Below are 15,669 nucleotides of genomic sequence, written 5' to 3'. Positions count from 1 at the left end.
GTAGAATCACACTCGAAATCAAATCAGCAGTGAAATTGCTGAAAATTCCATACCTGCCATCCCAATAAAGGATTTTCTTCTTGGCCACCAATTACTATCAATGTATTCGTCCTTTCAATCAATATTTACTACGTGACTACTGCTATGGTCTAAATGTTTGTGTCCCCCCAAAATTCATACTGTGAAAACCTAATGCCCAAGGTGATAATATTAGGAGGCGTGGCCTTTAGGAGGTGGTTAGGTCATGAGGGCAGAGCTCTCATGAATGGGATTAGTGCCCTTCAAAAAGAGGCCCCAGGGCTTCCCTGGTGGCACAGCGGTTGAGAATCTGCCTGCCAATGCAGGGGACACGGCTTCGAGCCCTGGTCTGGGAAGATCCCACATGCCGTGGAGCAACTAGGCCCGTGAGCCACAACTACTGAGCCTGCGCGTCTGGAGCCTGTGCTCTGCAACAAGAGAGGCCACGATAGGGAGAGGCCCGCGCACCGCGATGAAGAGTGGCCCCCGCTTGCCACAACTAGAGAAAGCCCTCGTACAGAAACGAAGACCCAACACAGCCAAAAATAAATTAATTAATTAATTAATTAATTTAAAAAAAAAAAAGAGGCCCGAGACTGCTCCCTCACCCCCTCCGCCCTGTGGCGATGCAATGAGAGGTCAAATGTCTTGTTTATAAGCCACCCGGTCTGTGGGATTTTGTTGCAGCAGCCCAAACGGAGTAAGACAACTACCATTACCAGGCTCTATTCTAGGTGCTGGGATACCGTGGCACACAAGACACGGCCTGCTCGTGACGAGCCAATGCACCAGCGCACGTAATGACAGAGGCGTGCACATAGGAAGTACCCTGGGACACAGGGGAAGGACACCCATCCGCTTACCTGGCCAAGAGGAGATGGATGTTGGTTTCACACAGGAGGTAACATATGAACTGGAATTTTACCTCAAGACGCAACCAAGTTGAAGAGAGGTGAGTGTCATCTGAACACAGGTGATAGCACTGGCCCCAAGAGGGGATGTGCTCACCCAGGATAGAGTGTAGGTAAGAAGAGAAGGGGCTATCACTGAATGCCCCACAGAGAATCTACAGCTGTGCTTAAGGCCCTTATAAAATAATTACTTCTTGACCTAATTAGCTAAAACCAAGAACATGTAGATGCGATACACTGGTGAGGTGAAGAGAACAGTCTCCGGTGTCAGTTAGACCTAAGCCAGGCAGGATCTTGTCCCAACTTTCCAGCTCTATGACCTCAGGCAAGCTTCTTAACCTCTCGAAGCCTCAGTTTCCTCATCTGTACAATGGGATTGGTAAACGCCCATCTCACCAGGTTGTGGTGAAGAGTGAATGTGATTATCCAAGTACAGCAGCTGGCATACTGTCTGATACATAGTATCACTAAGTGATCATCTCATTAGTGTTATTTTAGTAAAGCATCAGCAACATATGGAATCTAAATAAGGATTTCCCAACTACTGATATTTTGGGCTGGAGTATTCCTTGTGGAAGGCTGTGCTGTGTGTTATAGGATGTTTAGCAGCATCCCTGGCCTCTACCCACTAGATGCCAGTAGGACCCACCTCCCCAGCTGTGACAACCAAATTGTCTCCAGACACTGCCGAATGTCCCTGCGCTGGGGAGGAGAAGGGAGCAAAACTGTCCCCGGTTGAGAACCACTGGTCTAAATCAGTTAGATGAGGTGGGAAGTTCATCCGGCGCGCCACGTGCTTAAAAAGATAAAGTTCTTGTAAAGAACTGGGAGCACTGACAGACTCCCACCCTCCCTTAAGCACTAAGCCCAGCAGGAACTGTCTGAAGGGCCAGAGGCGGAGTGGAAGAGCATCAGATAGGCCCTCCGTCTCAGGCTGAAGAACCCTGGGCCTCGCGCAAATCAGGATTACAGTCTTTCAACTAAACTTCAGTACCTGCTCTGGTGATGACGGGCAGAAATGGGCCTCTGCCCCTGCTAGAAGTGCCAGCCAGCAGAGGAAGCCCCACCAGGCCCGCAGTTAAGGGGGGGGGGGGTGACTGGCCCCAGTGCAAGAAGAACTCAGAAAGTCCTCCTCCGCACACCACAGGCTCGAATGTGGAGACCCAGGCCATTCGGTCCTGGCCTGTGCAATGCACCCAACCACGGCTCCTGTAAGGGCTGCCGTTCCTTAATGGCTATTCTTCTGGAACGACTTTCATCCTCCTCAGAGTTCCGCTGCAGAAATGGCACTGACGGGTGCCCTGGGTTGTATTTTTTCAAGTGTCACTTCTTAAAGCTAACGGGAACCTGAGGGGTAATTTATGTGCACAATTGGGGGGAAAACCCATGTCCTTTGCATTCAGCATGGAACCGCAAGCTGATCTTTCACAGGGTAAACTCAGCTTTTGCAAAACACTACACAGAGGCACAGCTAAGCTTTGGCCTTGGCATGGGAGGTGCGACAGCACAGCAGACAGAGGGTCAGGGCATCCAGAAAGACGATATCATAGGAGTCTAGACAGAGGACCCTTTCGGTAAACCTCACAGGGTAGGTCACACCCACGAAACGGATAAACATGAAAACATTTGCTCAGGATTCCAGCAGAATGAAACACAACAGCGTTGTTGTCAACACAAAGATTAAAATCTTAGAATGAGGAAACACAGTGCATTTATTTTAACAATATGCATACACTGTTTTTGCGTCCATTTTCAATGTATTTTCACATCTCATTTCTCATTTAATCCTCACCACCACCGCGGAAGAGAGATAATATTACTACCTTCCCTTGGCAAACGAGGAGAGTAAATCTCTTGCGTTTGTGACTTGTATTCAATCAATTATTAAGCCCCTACAATGAGCCGGGCACCCTCCCAAGTCATCGAGTACGGCCAGGTACTATACCAGATGTCGATGAAACGTGTAGGGTCTTGAGGTATTTCTCCAGGAGGAGTATCATTGGCCCTTGGTTAGGATGACTATCTGATGGGCACAAAGATCCCACCCCGTGCGAGATGTCTAGCATCCTTGGCCCTGCCCACTAAATTGATGTCCTCAATCCTTGGGACAAACAAGCATGGCGAGACACATTTCCAAATGTGGGGGCCAGGGGGGAGCCCCCAACTGAGAGCCCCTACTAGACATTCAGAGCAACAGTCAGACAACCATGGTTTAACTCTCGTGTCATCAGTTCCTCTCTGTGTGACCTCAGTCTCCCCACCTCGCCTTGTAAAATGGTGACTATAATAGGTGAACCTTGTAAGAGTCCTGTAAGGAATAATACATGTTAAGCACGTGACCCATGTCAGCCTCCAGGAAATAATACCCAATAAATATCTGAATTTCTTTATCAGCTCATCCCCCTTATACCCGCATCTCCTTCAATCTTAAAACCCCCTTCTCAGGGAGCCTTCCCGGACCCCTCCATTTAAAAGCGTAGTCCCCTCACCGCTTCCATGTCACATCCTCCTTCCCGGCTTTATTTTTTCTCTGCAGCACTTGTCACCATCACACACACTCTATGGTTTAAACATGCATTTGTTTATGTCTCCGTCCGTTGAAGGTACCATGAGGACATGAACCATGTCTGTTTGGGTCCCTGCTGTATCTCCAGCACCGAGCACAGAGCCTAACCCTTAACAAGTATTCAACAAAAATATCTTGAGTGATGTCGAATGGATACAGTGGACAGCCAGGGCCTGAACGCTGGTCCTGGGCTGCAAATTCTGTGCTTTTTTCCACCATAGTGAACGATCATGAACAACAGTATTGGAGGTAAAATATGTCCACTGTTAAGAAATGTAAAGTGTTAACAACACTACCTTAGAGGGGCCTTTGTGTTTTCCCTCTTCTGGGATCCTGTGAAGTTAACAGTTTCTAACAGAAACCCATCCGCCAGCCTATTGCACTGGCGTTGCCTTTGTGGGTTTTTTTTCACAAGGCTTTTAAGATAAGCACTCAAGCCAGAGATTGATTAGGATTTCAACGCTTACATTACCGAGTTTCTTTATTTCTATCCATACCTATCTGAGTGGGACCTGAACTCCAGTGATACTGGAAATATCATTCCTGCCCATACTATGTATCCAAAGCCGAACTCGGACTCACCACTGCCAGAACGAGCTCCAGGTGAACACTGTACTTTCACCCACACTTGACTGTGGCAGGTCTGACAATCAGCAACTATATTCAAGACCAGTTTACACCTGGGGTCCCAAAGTCCAGTGGACATTCGATCTAGCACAAAGGGGCCTGGGAAGGAAACATCAGGCCTTCCATTTTCATTGACTCTAGAAAAAGAAATTTAATGTTAAAAATATGAATTCATGTTAAATATTAATCGAAACAAACACCCCCATCTAAACTGTCATAGCAAGTTACATGCCATTTACGAAACTCAGGCATCCTGAGGAGGGAGACGGAAGAAGGACAAAGGAACTCAGTCACCCCACTGCTCTCAGCATATTTTGATGGATCACCATTTATAACTGAATCGTAAGTAGATTTACAGATTATATTATCTACTTTCACCTAAACTAATCCTCATAAAATGGAATAGAGGCTTAAAGAGATCCCAGTCAAGAAACTACAGCCTGGAGGGCATTCCCTGGCAGTCCAGTGGTTAGGACGTGGTGCTTTCACTGCCGGGGCGCAGGTTCAATCCCTGATCAGGGAACTAAGATCCCGCAAGCCGCTCGGCGTGGCCAAGTTAAAAAAAAAAAGAAAGAAACTACAGCTTGGAGATAATACTCACAACGCACGCACACAGGAAAATGGCATTCCTCTCTCTCCCAGAGTCTTGTATGCCATATCACAAGGCAAAAAGGATGAGAGACTTGGAGTTGACGGGGAGTTAGATAACAGAACTTCCCAGATGGTAATGAACATGTGGATTTACGATCACTATTGTTAGAAACTTAGAAATATCCTTATCCTACATATTTAGATAATGGGAGTGATATGTATACACTTGCTATAAACAAAATATGTGGGGGATGGCTGCTCACATATGTTTTACCAATAGGGTGTGGTGAGTACTCTGGATGTCGGCTCACCATCCATTCCACCCCCTTCTAGAAGGTCTTTCTATACCGCAGAGGCTATTGATTTAAAAGCTGTGTTTCCCAGGCTTCCTTGAAGCTAGGGTTCTGAATGTGAGTCTGACTCCCCCAAATAGAAGCACTCACTTCAGATTTAGAAAGAGGACACCTTCCTGCCTTTTGGGTTGTTTTCACCCTCCCGGGGACGGGGATGTGAGGGTTTTTTCTGCAACAGCATGGAAGGGACCACCCTATGGCTTTCTGGGTGTCGAGAGGTGGCTGCAGTGGGGGAAGCACCCCGATTCTGCAACTGAGATTTCTGATCCCAGGTTCTCAGTGTCATTAGTTTGTTCTTGGATTCAGTAGTTCCAGAGACAGTCTCAGAAGTGGTAGCACACTTAGTGGGTCAGTTTTTTTGAGCAGCCGTGCCAATATATGTTTGCCTATATGTTATTACATATACTACTACTATTAGCTGAGACTCATTCACGGAGGTCCAGCCGACAGCTCTATGTCTCCAGCCTTCCCAACAATTTGGTAAGGACAAGATTCCCTCCATTAAATACTTTTCTGCTTAAAATACCTAGACCGCTTTCTAGTTCCTGCCCCGAAGCCTGACTGAATCCTAGCAAACCAGGAGCAAAGAGGTTTGGGAGACAAATAAAACAAGACCGCACCAGAAGCTATTTGGATACAGCAAACCAACCTGGCTCTTCCCTCTGGGCCGTACGCATATTGGTGAGGTGGGCAAGGGGGCAGAAGAGACGTCTTTGCCAATCACTTATTTACTCTTTAAATGCTTCCTAAGCACCTCTGGGCCGACCTTAGAGGCTATAAAGAGGAACCTGGTAGAGGTTCCTCAAAATGTGGAGATGTACAAGTAAACAAATAACTACTACCCATTTCTAAAAGGGCTAGAGAAGAGAAATGACGAAGGCCATGGGCGTTCAGTGGCCTCGAAAGAAAGTAAAAATCCACATCAGTGACATTTTCCTCAAGAAACATCACGAGGTCTATTTCTCTGTGAACTTCCAGGTTTGAGCCCCACATTAAATAACTCACTCCCCCACGTCCCCATTCTGACTCTTACCAACCTCATCAGTTAACCAGAGAGACATGCTAACTGCAAGCCCTGAGGCTCTGAAAATAGGTGCAAATTTCCCAGGCACAGCAGAAAAGACTCAAAGGCCTGCACGCCGGCAAAGCCTGTATGAAGCAGGTGATCAGGGCTAATCAGGTACCTCCAGGCCCTCAGTTGCAGCCTGAGTGCCATTTTTCATCACCTGACTGAGGTTATGGAGTGCACCATGGGTTACAAAAAGTACTTTCACGATTTACAGAGGTGGGTCCGAAGCCATCAACTGTAAGACACTGCCACTTTATGTTCCTCCGAGAAAAAAAAAGGCTCTCCGTTAAAGGTCAGCACAGTGCTAAGATACTATCAATTACAACACATCAAATTTCATAAAAAGGAAAATGTGGGGAAAAAAATGAGTGTTTTAGAATTGATAAAACATAATAATTCATAGGGTTAGGCAGAATGCCCACAGTAGGACCTGGGTCTTTCACTCCCAAATCATCAATCCATTCAATCTCTACTTTTCCTGAGTGCTTCCATAAGTCAGCGGCTGTTGATGGCTGTTCTCATCTATGAATGCCGTAGATCACACCCGGAACATTTTAAGAATTTCCCAACACAAGCTCAGTTAAAATTCCTGTCAAATCTTTTTTTTTTTTTTTTTCTGATTTGTACTGCTTTAAAAAATTGACAACGGGGTGGTCTAGTTTGTGGGGGGGTGGTGGAGGGGAAGTGGGATTTACATGGTAACCACTTCACCCAAGTGCACCCAAGGGCTGCTGAAGATAAACACAGAAGCGCAAGCAAGAGGCCTCGGTTCATCCACCCCTGTTGTGCCCCATCCCCCAACAGTCCTCGGCCCAAACTCTTCCAGGGCTTCCCATCCTGTCCCCAGTCACGGCCAAGGCCCACACAATCTCTCTCCACCTCCTAGTCTCAGCTTCTTCCTCCCTCTGCTCCAGACACTCAGAGCTGCCTGTCAGGCATGGTCCTGCCGCAGGGCACAGACCTGTGCTGCTCTCTGCCCGGAACATTCTGCCTGGGACTGGGCAGACACGTGGTCAGCTCCTTCACTTCCTTCCAGTCTCTGTGGTCCAGTCGTCTTGTCAGCGACATCCCGTAACGTCCTCTATATTAAATTGCAAGCCTGGCCTCTCACATCCCTCATTCATCTCCCCTGCTTTGTTTTTCTCTCTTCACACCATCTGATGTGGCACCTATGTGACTTCTGAATTTCCTTAAAGCCTGCCTATCCCACTAGAATGTAAGTTTCATGAGGGCAAAAATAATATTTCATTGCATCCCCAGTGCCTAGAACAATACCCCACACAGAGTAGAGGAGAGACAGAGAGAAAGAAAAAGCAACTCCACTCTTACTTTCTGATCAATCACATCTGGTGTGAGATGCATCAAATTACAAATTCTAGGAATTTTTAATGGACAGATCAGATTATTCAATGATGTCAGAGGCAGAACTGCCTCCCTCTTCACCAGTGATAAAGATGGGGTCTCAAAAGTCAAGAGAAGAAAAACTAAAAAGTGAAAATGAGTATGTAAAACAACTTCTGTTTTGTCTCAGACTCTGACCTTACAAGCAGCCGTGACTTTCACGAAAGTCTTTCCACTCACCGTCCCCAGATTAAGAAGAGCTTTGTCCTTTTCGTGGGTTTAAGAAGGGAAAGGGTGGTACCCATGCTTGTAAGCCTTTGATTTCCTGTTTTTAAATGGCTGTTGCCCACAGAGCTCGTCATAAGCAAAATGACTTTTCATCCAGATAAATACAAACAGCAGCCTCTGCTGGAGGGTGGATTCTCCCACCCCTCACCCATCAGAAGTACCCCAACCACTCTTTTTCTGGTGCCCAATCACCACTTTTATTTCAGAGGCAACGAAATGAAGACTCCTGGACAGCAGCTATAACTGTGAAAGGAAACTGCCTAAGTGTATCTGTCTTACCTTTGTGCAACTATGAAATTCCCCATTGAGGTGCAAACATTTAAACCACCAAGGGGAGACCCCATGCTAGAAACATCTTATCTTTCAGTCATTTAATGCTGTTTCCAGGATTTAAAACAGTGTCATATTTGAGACCTTCTTGACAACTTTTCAAAGGATAAAGATGTCAGATATAAAAGAACAGTCCCTATGAACTGGTATAACTCCAAATTCATTTCATGTATCAGCAAAAAGATTCTTTAAAATTAAATACATGCAGGGGGAAAAAAAAAAAAAAAAAGACATGATACCAAACTGACATCCTGCAAAGGGGTGGGGATGGAAGGTGAGAGGTATATGCAACTCTATAAATTTAAAAGTTTGTGGTTAAATTTTCTGTCTTTAAACTTAATAACTGGTCACCATAATGACCATAATGATGTATTTGTCTAAAATACATATTATCTATCAAACAAGGTACAAAATCCAGGATGTGATCTCAAATTTTTTTTAATATATATATTCCATAATATACAGAAAAAAAGTACCCATTGCCTCTGGGTCGTAGATTAATGGATGATTGTTTTTCTTCTGTACTTCCTAAATTTTCTCAAATGAGCACATATTACGTTTATAATTAAATTAAAATTATAACCCAAGAGCATTTCACATCCAATCTAACCAAGTGAACTACAAAGGGGTAACCCAAGAACTCTTTAAATAAAGGGTATAATCTTTCAATACATTCAAGCAAGGCAAAGAAATCCCAAGCGACAATGAAAGTAAACATATCGCAAAAGGAAAAAAAAAAAAAGAGAGAGAGGAAGAGCAAGAGAGAAAAAAAGGCTTTCTCCGCAGGCTTCTCTCCTATGAACAGGAGCTTTCAAACAAAACCACAACCCTACGGAGTAACACAAAGGGAAGGTTCAGAGGAGCTGCCTTCACACACTCAGCACAAATGCAGCCTGGCGGCCTCTCAGCTCTGCCTGGCCCAACGCAGCTCCATCAGAGGCCAGCCATCTGGGGCAGGTATGGTCTCGGCAGGTATGCGAGCCACGTCAATGCTCGGGAGGCACTTTCACAGGACATGATCGCTGATGGAGTCAAACCTGTGCAGAAACCACAGGCATGGAGCTCCATTCTCACCGACATCAGGAGCGGTTCACGCCCACAGAAGGTGTCCCCTGCAGATGGGGTTCTATAGGTCAGTGGCTAAATGAGGCCAAGCCTCCCCAGTACCCAGGACACCCAAGCAGTGTCTCACCGCCTCACACTTCAGGGCAGCAAATCTAGGCCATGGGGAATGCTCCTGTCTGGCGCATGATGAGCTTAAACCTGATCCATGACTCGGGGGATCTCAGAGGCCAGGAGGGCAGAGAAGTGTCCAGACCTTGTCCCCGGTGTTCCACATTCCTCCTAGAGAGCCAGACTTACTGACCAGGTATTCTTGGCAAGGTTTAATGTAACCTTCCCAGAAACTGGAGAAGCAGGTCTCCTAGAGTCTAGCCACTTCATGCATTCATCCAGCAAATATTTTATTGAGAAACTATTATGTACCAGGCACTGTGCCAAACACTGGGGTTAGAATGGGGTCTAAAACCCAGTCCCTGCCCTAAGACTATTAACTCAGAGTGTCAAAGCTCTAAAGAAAACTGCCTTTACTGACAAGGCCCACTTCTGCTGAACCCTCCAACCAAATTAAAGATCAATTACTAAAGTTTATATATTAGAAAAGTACAGAAGACAATGAACCCTAGATTAGAATCAGAGGGAGAGACAGCCAGCGCCACGCCCCCCCACCCCGCCAGCTGTCTCCTTTTATTCTTTCTCTCTCTCCTCACACATTCCAGGTATTCTCTAGCCATCAACGAAGCCAGGAATCCATTTCTTTTTTGAATACTACTTTGCTATTTCAGATAGAAATAGAAATAGCCCTCCTGCCAGAGGGCTCCAAATTTTTAGCAACACAATCTGTGCCATGCTGTGGTCCCTTCTGCCTCTCCCTGAGTGATCTGGAGAAACAGAAACTGCAGAGCCAGGCTAAAGGATCAGCTATCATTACCCTAAATCCTTCGGAGAACCAAAGAGCAGCTAACTTTTAAGGAAATGCAAAGCGGTAGGAAAAAGATATAGCATCAGCTGTCATCAACAGTGTAGTTTAATAAAATGGGGGGGGGTAAATGTTTAATATGAATTTCAAAGCATATTTTTATGTCCCATTGACACTGACATGGAGTTTTCATGGAACCATATGTAATTCAAAATAAGGAAAACCTTTCGGGACTTCCCTGGCGGTCCCGTGGTTAAGATTCCACGCTTCCACTGCAGGGGGCGCAGGTTCGATCCCTGGTTGGGGAACTAAGATCCCACACGCCTGTCGCGTGGCCAAAAAAAAAATAAGGAAGACCTTTCAATTGAATTACCTGCAGTTCTACATTCAATAGCATGTATTGAAAGTAGTCTTTGCTATGGACTGGGGGAAAGTATCAGAAGAACATGTTCATATAGACACAAATAATCAACAAATGCTATTTTTGGGGGAGGAAGTGGGACCCGGAAGGGAAGCCAAGGTTGAGAGCAGAGGATCCTTATCAGCATAGCCTTGGAAAAGGTTCTGTCCCTGGTTCCAAAAGGCCAGACTGAAAGGAGCTAACACCACTGCTTTCAAGTCAACTTAATGTTCCAACTGGAGCTGGAAATTTTCACAAAGTGCAAATTACAAGTTGGGAATTTCTTCCTGGTATCTCTGGCTAGACAGTTATTTCCTAATTCTCACAGAGGATAAGAAAAGCCCAGGATGCATGAAAACCATGGACAGTAGCAGTCTTTCTAGTTAGTATCTCACCGGACAATTAACAGGTACAGAGAAGTTAAAGTACATTCCTGCCGGAGACTAATATTCATCCCTGTTCCAGGCATTTCTGCAGAGAATTACCTGGCATGTTCGGTCCAGGCAAAACTTTAAGTGGCCTAAACACATCTGTAGTGTCTAGACCAAATCATTCGGCCCTTTGTTTAAACCGCTGGAGCTCCAGTGTATTTGTACACCACCCAGTCTCCAGCCCCCGCCCCCCCACCCCGCCCCAGGGGAATCTGGCCCGGGATGGCACTGTCTGTCTGGTCCTGCCCATCGCAACCGTCGCCTGGCAGCCGGCAAGCAAGCCAGGTCCATTTTTAAATTCCCTTAGAAGTTTCACAACCACCGGTTTGGGTGAGGAGACAAACACCGCTGTAGTTTGCTGACATGAAACTAAAAATACCCAGCTGCAAACAAAAGCCACCCTTTACAAGGCTGGCTTGGTGTCCTGAGGTTACATGTGGTAGTGCCAGGCCATATGACCATATTCTTGGCAAAGTGGCCGCCTTAACAACTGCTCCAGGCCCAGCGGGGCAGAGAGGCCATTCTGCCCTGAGCTGTCAAGGAATCCCGCACCGGGCAGCCCTGCCTGTTTGACGGAAAGAACAGCTTTATGCCGTCGACCCAAATGCAGGCTAGATGAATTCGGGGCTGCGTCTGGGTTAGACACACACTGAAAGGAGAATGCGGGAGGCAAAAAGAAAACACCAACCCTACAGCCCTGGAAGGAAATGTGTTTGCACCTCCCTCCTTGCAATTATAAAAGCAAGTTACTGCTGTGACTATACTGAGAAAGGCAACTCGGAGGCGTGAAAAATGGATCTGGGAGCCGATGTGGCCCAGTGGGGGCCTGGTGGGGTGGAGGACCATGGCTCCACGGGGAGACTCCCGTTGCCCCGGAAGCTTCTTTGTAAGGTTTTACCTGTTGGGCTCCAGAGCGGAGCTGCGAACCCGGGGCCGCCACGGTCGAGGTCGTCCCTCCCTCCCCAGGTCTCAAACTTTCCTTCGCGCCCCTCGGAAGGAGCAAGCCTTGTCCCTTCCCGAGTGCAGATTTCAGGTGTGGAACTTGTCTAAGCCACCGGGGACTGCGGGGAGGGGGCTCATTCCCACACGGCCCGGCGGGCCCGGGGGTGCTCGGAACGCAGGAGGTGGGGGATGCAACCTGACGGTCAGCCCAGGACCCGGCCAAAGTTTCCTCCCAAACTGCGGTGGCGCGCGCGACCCAGGAGCTCTGAGTCCCCCAGCACAGGGTCGGGAGCGGGGTTGCGGGGAGGGAGCAGGCCCCGGGGCACAAGCCGCAAGGTCAATGCGGAGCCGGAGCCGAACCCCGGGGCAAACAGCTGGCGCCGGACCCCATCCGCAGCCTGGTGGAGGGGCAGTGCCGGGCACCCAACCTCTCCCTACACCTGCTCAGCGCGGTGCCGAGCCCCGGACACGTGGGAGCCTAGCCCCGGGCTCCCCAGCTCGCGGAGGGGACTGGCAACCTCGCCGGGGCGCGCACCCTTCGCCCCCGGCCCCCCAACCAGGAAGAGGCAGCGCGCTGGGGCGCCGGGCGGCTGGCTCCCGGCGCCTTTTTCATCCTCGGACCTCGGCAGAAGCCGGGAAGGAGTTTCGTTCTCTTCAAACCCACCCTCCACCCTCAGCAGCTTCCCACAACCTCTAGCTTGCCCTGCTACCTCGCAGACAGACGGACAAGAGACACAAAGAAGAAAACAGAACAAAACAAAACTACCGCCCCTCGGGTCTCATCCTCCAGCCTGGAGCCGGGAGGAAGAAGAAGAGAGAGCACATCTTTCCTCCTCCTCCTCCCCATCCCGACTCGGGTATCCGGGCGGACTCGGTCAGCAAGGAACCCCGAGGTGGCCCACAGAGAAGAGGTAAGGTTGGAAGAGGCAGAAGGCAGGCGGAGCGAGCGAGGGAGCAAAAGCGCGAGAGAGCAGAAAATATCCAACAAAACCACGCTAACGCGCCCCCTACCTGGGTGCAACATACTTTGGAAATAGAAGATAACCAGGATAAAGGATCCCAAGCAAGTGGCCAGCACCATCCGGCAAATTCTGTTCATCCTCATCACTTCCAGCAGCCCCGGCTTCATGGCTTTGTCCTGGCTGCGGGGACCCGGGCGTCCGGGAGGCGCGCCCGGAGCGCAGGAGCGGGAAACCCGCCGCGCGGAGCGGAGCCCGGGAGGCGCAGGGCAGGGCTGGGCAGGGTTCGCAGGGAGGATAGGGTTGGCTTCGCGGCCGCTCTCGGAGCCCCCAGCCCCGGGCAGGGGTGTGGAAGGCGCCGGAGTTGCTCTGGAAGTGCTGAGATGCGTGGACCCGCCGGCTGCGCGCTCTTGCTCCTCCCGCTGCTCCTCCTCGCCTCTCCGCCGCCGCCTCCGCCCCCGCCAGCGGCCGCCGCTGCCTCCTCGCGGGCCAGGCGGCTGGGGGGCGAGCGGTGGTGGTGCCGCCGCCGCTGCCGCTTTTCTGGCCGCTGTGGCTGTCGGACGGGCCCCCTCCCTCCTCTCCAAAGGCTACTTCATTGCGCTCCAAAGAGCCACATATTCCGGGGCTGGGTTTTACCAAATGCAACTCACAGCCCCCGGCGAGGGGAGGGCGCCTGCGGAGAGCCGGGCGGAGGGAGGGACCCGAGCGCCGGGGCGGAGCGTCGCGCTCCCCCCGCCCCTACCGGGGATTTGGTCGCGTCCAGCTGTTTCCCGGGGAGCGCGGAGTGCGCGCCGCGCTCCCGCAGGGTCCCAAAAGCCCTCAGTCCCCCGCCGGGCCGGCCGCAGTCTGGTGGTTGTGTGTCAGCGTGCAGTCTGGTGGTTGTGTGTCAGCGTTTCTATGACAAAACCCGGAGGAAAAAAATACGAATAAAATCGCCTCGGTGCTGCCACCCCCTCCTGCCGGCCTGTGAAGAGGGAGGTGGCGGGGTGCGGGTCGGGCACTGGAAGCGCGAAGGGGTCTGGCGGTACGCGATTATTTAAAATCCCTGGGCAGGGTAGCCGGGAAGTTGTCCCCAGCCCCCAGGGAGCGAGTGCCCTTTTCCCGAGTCTCAGAATAGGGCGGTTTTGGGGGGGGGTTTGTTTTGTTTTTTAGGGTTTTGTTTGTTTGTTTGTTTTGTTTTGTTTTTTCTTTCCAACGACAGCCCACCACGAGCGACGTTCTGGAAAGGGATTAAAGACGTCTGACTTCAGGTCAAGGTTAGGAAAACTGCGTAATTCTCAGGGGTCAGGAGACAGCTGAGCTTTCCCCGGGATTTATGCAGTCTGACACTCACCCCACCTCAACAGGGCAAAAGGGGTTTTGTGGATTTTCGAAGCCTGATTTCCCAAAGCGTAGAGCTCCCTCCAAATCCTCCAAAGGGCAGAGTCTTAGAAGGGTGGATGGGAGAGGATGCCCCCACTAAGTCACTCCTCCCAGTACAACCAACTGCTGGAAAAAACCAAGCCCGCCTTAGCGTTGGCAGGTAAATGGAAAGATGGCGTTGCTTTCTTGTGTTGAGTGAAGTGACTTAAAAATTCCAGTTCCATGTGTTTAGATTGTTTAGCAGTCAAACTGGATGCAGGTAAACAGTGCAGAGATCACTGTCTCACCTACCTAGTACTAGCTGGAGAAAATCGGTTCCTATAGTCCACTTATCAAGCTACCTAGAATGGAAGATCTAAAGGGTTATTTAAATTCCAACGATAATATATACCAGGAAAAAAAGTTACTGTAAAGACTACAATAAGTTTTGCGCACATTATCAGATCTTTACTACTATTAACGCAATTAGTGATGAAATAAGATAATGGGTCTTTCTATACCTCTCACACAGCAGGCATTTGATACTTATTGAATCTGAATGTAATGGGCCTTATCCTCCTCTCAATACATCAGAGACACAATTTGCAAACAGATACCTGCAGCAAAAACCACCTCAACAACCTCAGTTCCCTTCCACGCAAAGTCTTCCTCCAGCAGTTGCTAAGCAGGGAAAGTAACAAAGTCAGCAGCCTTGCCTTTGATTACAGAAGACAATCAATTATAGCACGATATTTATGTAGCCGGTTTGTACTGTATTAATTTGTGCTCACTTGTGAATGAGCTGCTTACTAAAGCAGCCGAGCTGAACAAGATCCAGTACAAAGTCATTCTCCAGTGATTCCCCCCAACGGGAGATCAGGGATGGGAGCTGCCCTTACCCACCCACCTGTCCATCCTTGACCAAGGCAGGGATTCCCCGCAGGGAGCATGACTAGATGGGCACTTGCAGTGTTTGGCCTAGAACAGCAGGCTCTCATTTAACTCCTAGTTTTATAGAGCAGGCTGGGATTTGCTCCCAGGTCACCCAACTGGTCCCTCGCCTGCCAGGGCAGAGACCACACTGTACCTGGACAAAAGCCTGGACACGCATAAGGCAGTCTGGGAAGTCTCAGGGCCAAGGGAGAGGTCAGAAGCCTAATCCCTGGTGGGTCATGGTGAGTTGAGTTGGCCCACCTGGTGAGGAAGGATGGTGAACCATGCCCAGCATACCTTTCTGCATTCTCACAGTCAGGAATGGGCCCAAACATACAGTGAGGGATAAGGTTCTGACAAGTGAACTACCACCTCTTCCAAGAAGCCTTCCCTGATTTCTCACCAGAAGTGGCCTTTTTCCTCCTCTGTGTTCTGAGCACTAGGTCCAAACCCCTCCTGGGTCACTGTACCTACTAAGCTGAGTTTTATTCATCTCTGTTTCTCTCTAGTGCTCAGCAGAGCGACTGGCACCTGGTAGGTAAAAATAAATCTGAGATGGAGAGGTGATGCCTTCTTGGGCTAGGAAGTTAA

General features: G+C 49.2%; 1 protein-coding gene across 4 annotated transcripts in view; it reads right to left on the bottom strand.

Annotated features, from left to right (window-relative positions):
* CHST11 (carbohydrate sulfotransferase 11) overlaps window positions 1-13,111 on the bottom strand; it is a 278,318-nt gene extending 265,207 nt beyond the window's left edge. For 2 of the 4 annotated variants that reach the window (XM_082349929.1, XM_082349931.1), the window contains exon 1: window positions 12,857-13,111. In XM_082349929.1, coding sequence (XP_082206055.1) covers window positions 12,857-12,974 — 118 coding nt within the window. In that variant the 5' untranslated portion in view covers window positions 12,975-13,111. The remainder of the gene's footprint in view (window positions 1-12,856) is intronic. The other 2 variants (XM_082349930.1, XM_082349932.1) reach the window with 1 other exon arrangement.
* Window positions 13,112-15,669: the final 2,558 nt, after the last annotated feature.

The sequence above is a fragment of the Balaenoptera borealis genome (assembly GCF_965194805.1).
Source record: "Balaenoptera borealis genome assembly, chromosome: 13".
In the NCBI taxonomy this organism is placed as follows: Eukaryota; Metazoa; Chordata; class Mammalia; order Artiodactyla; family Balaenopteridae; genus Balaenoptera; species Balaenoptera borealis.
This window is presented reverse-complemented; position numbering and strand designations above follow the sequence as displayed.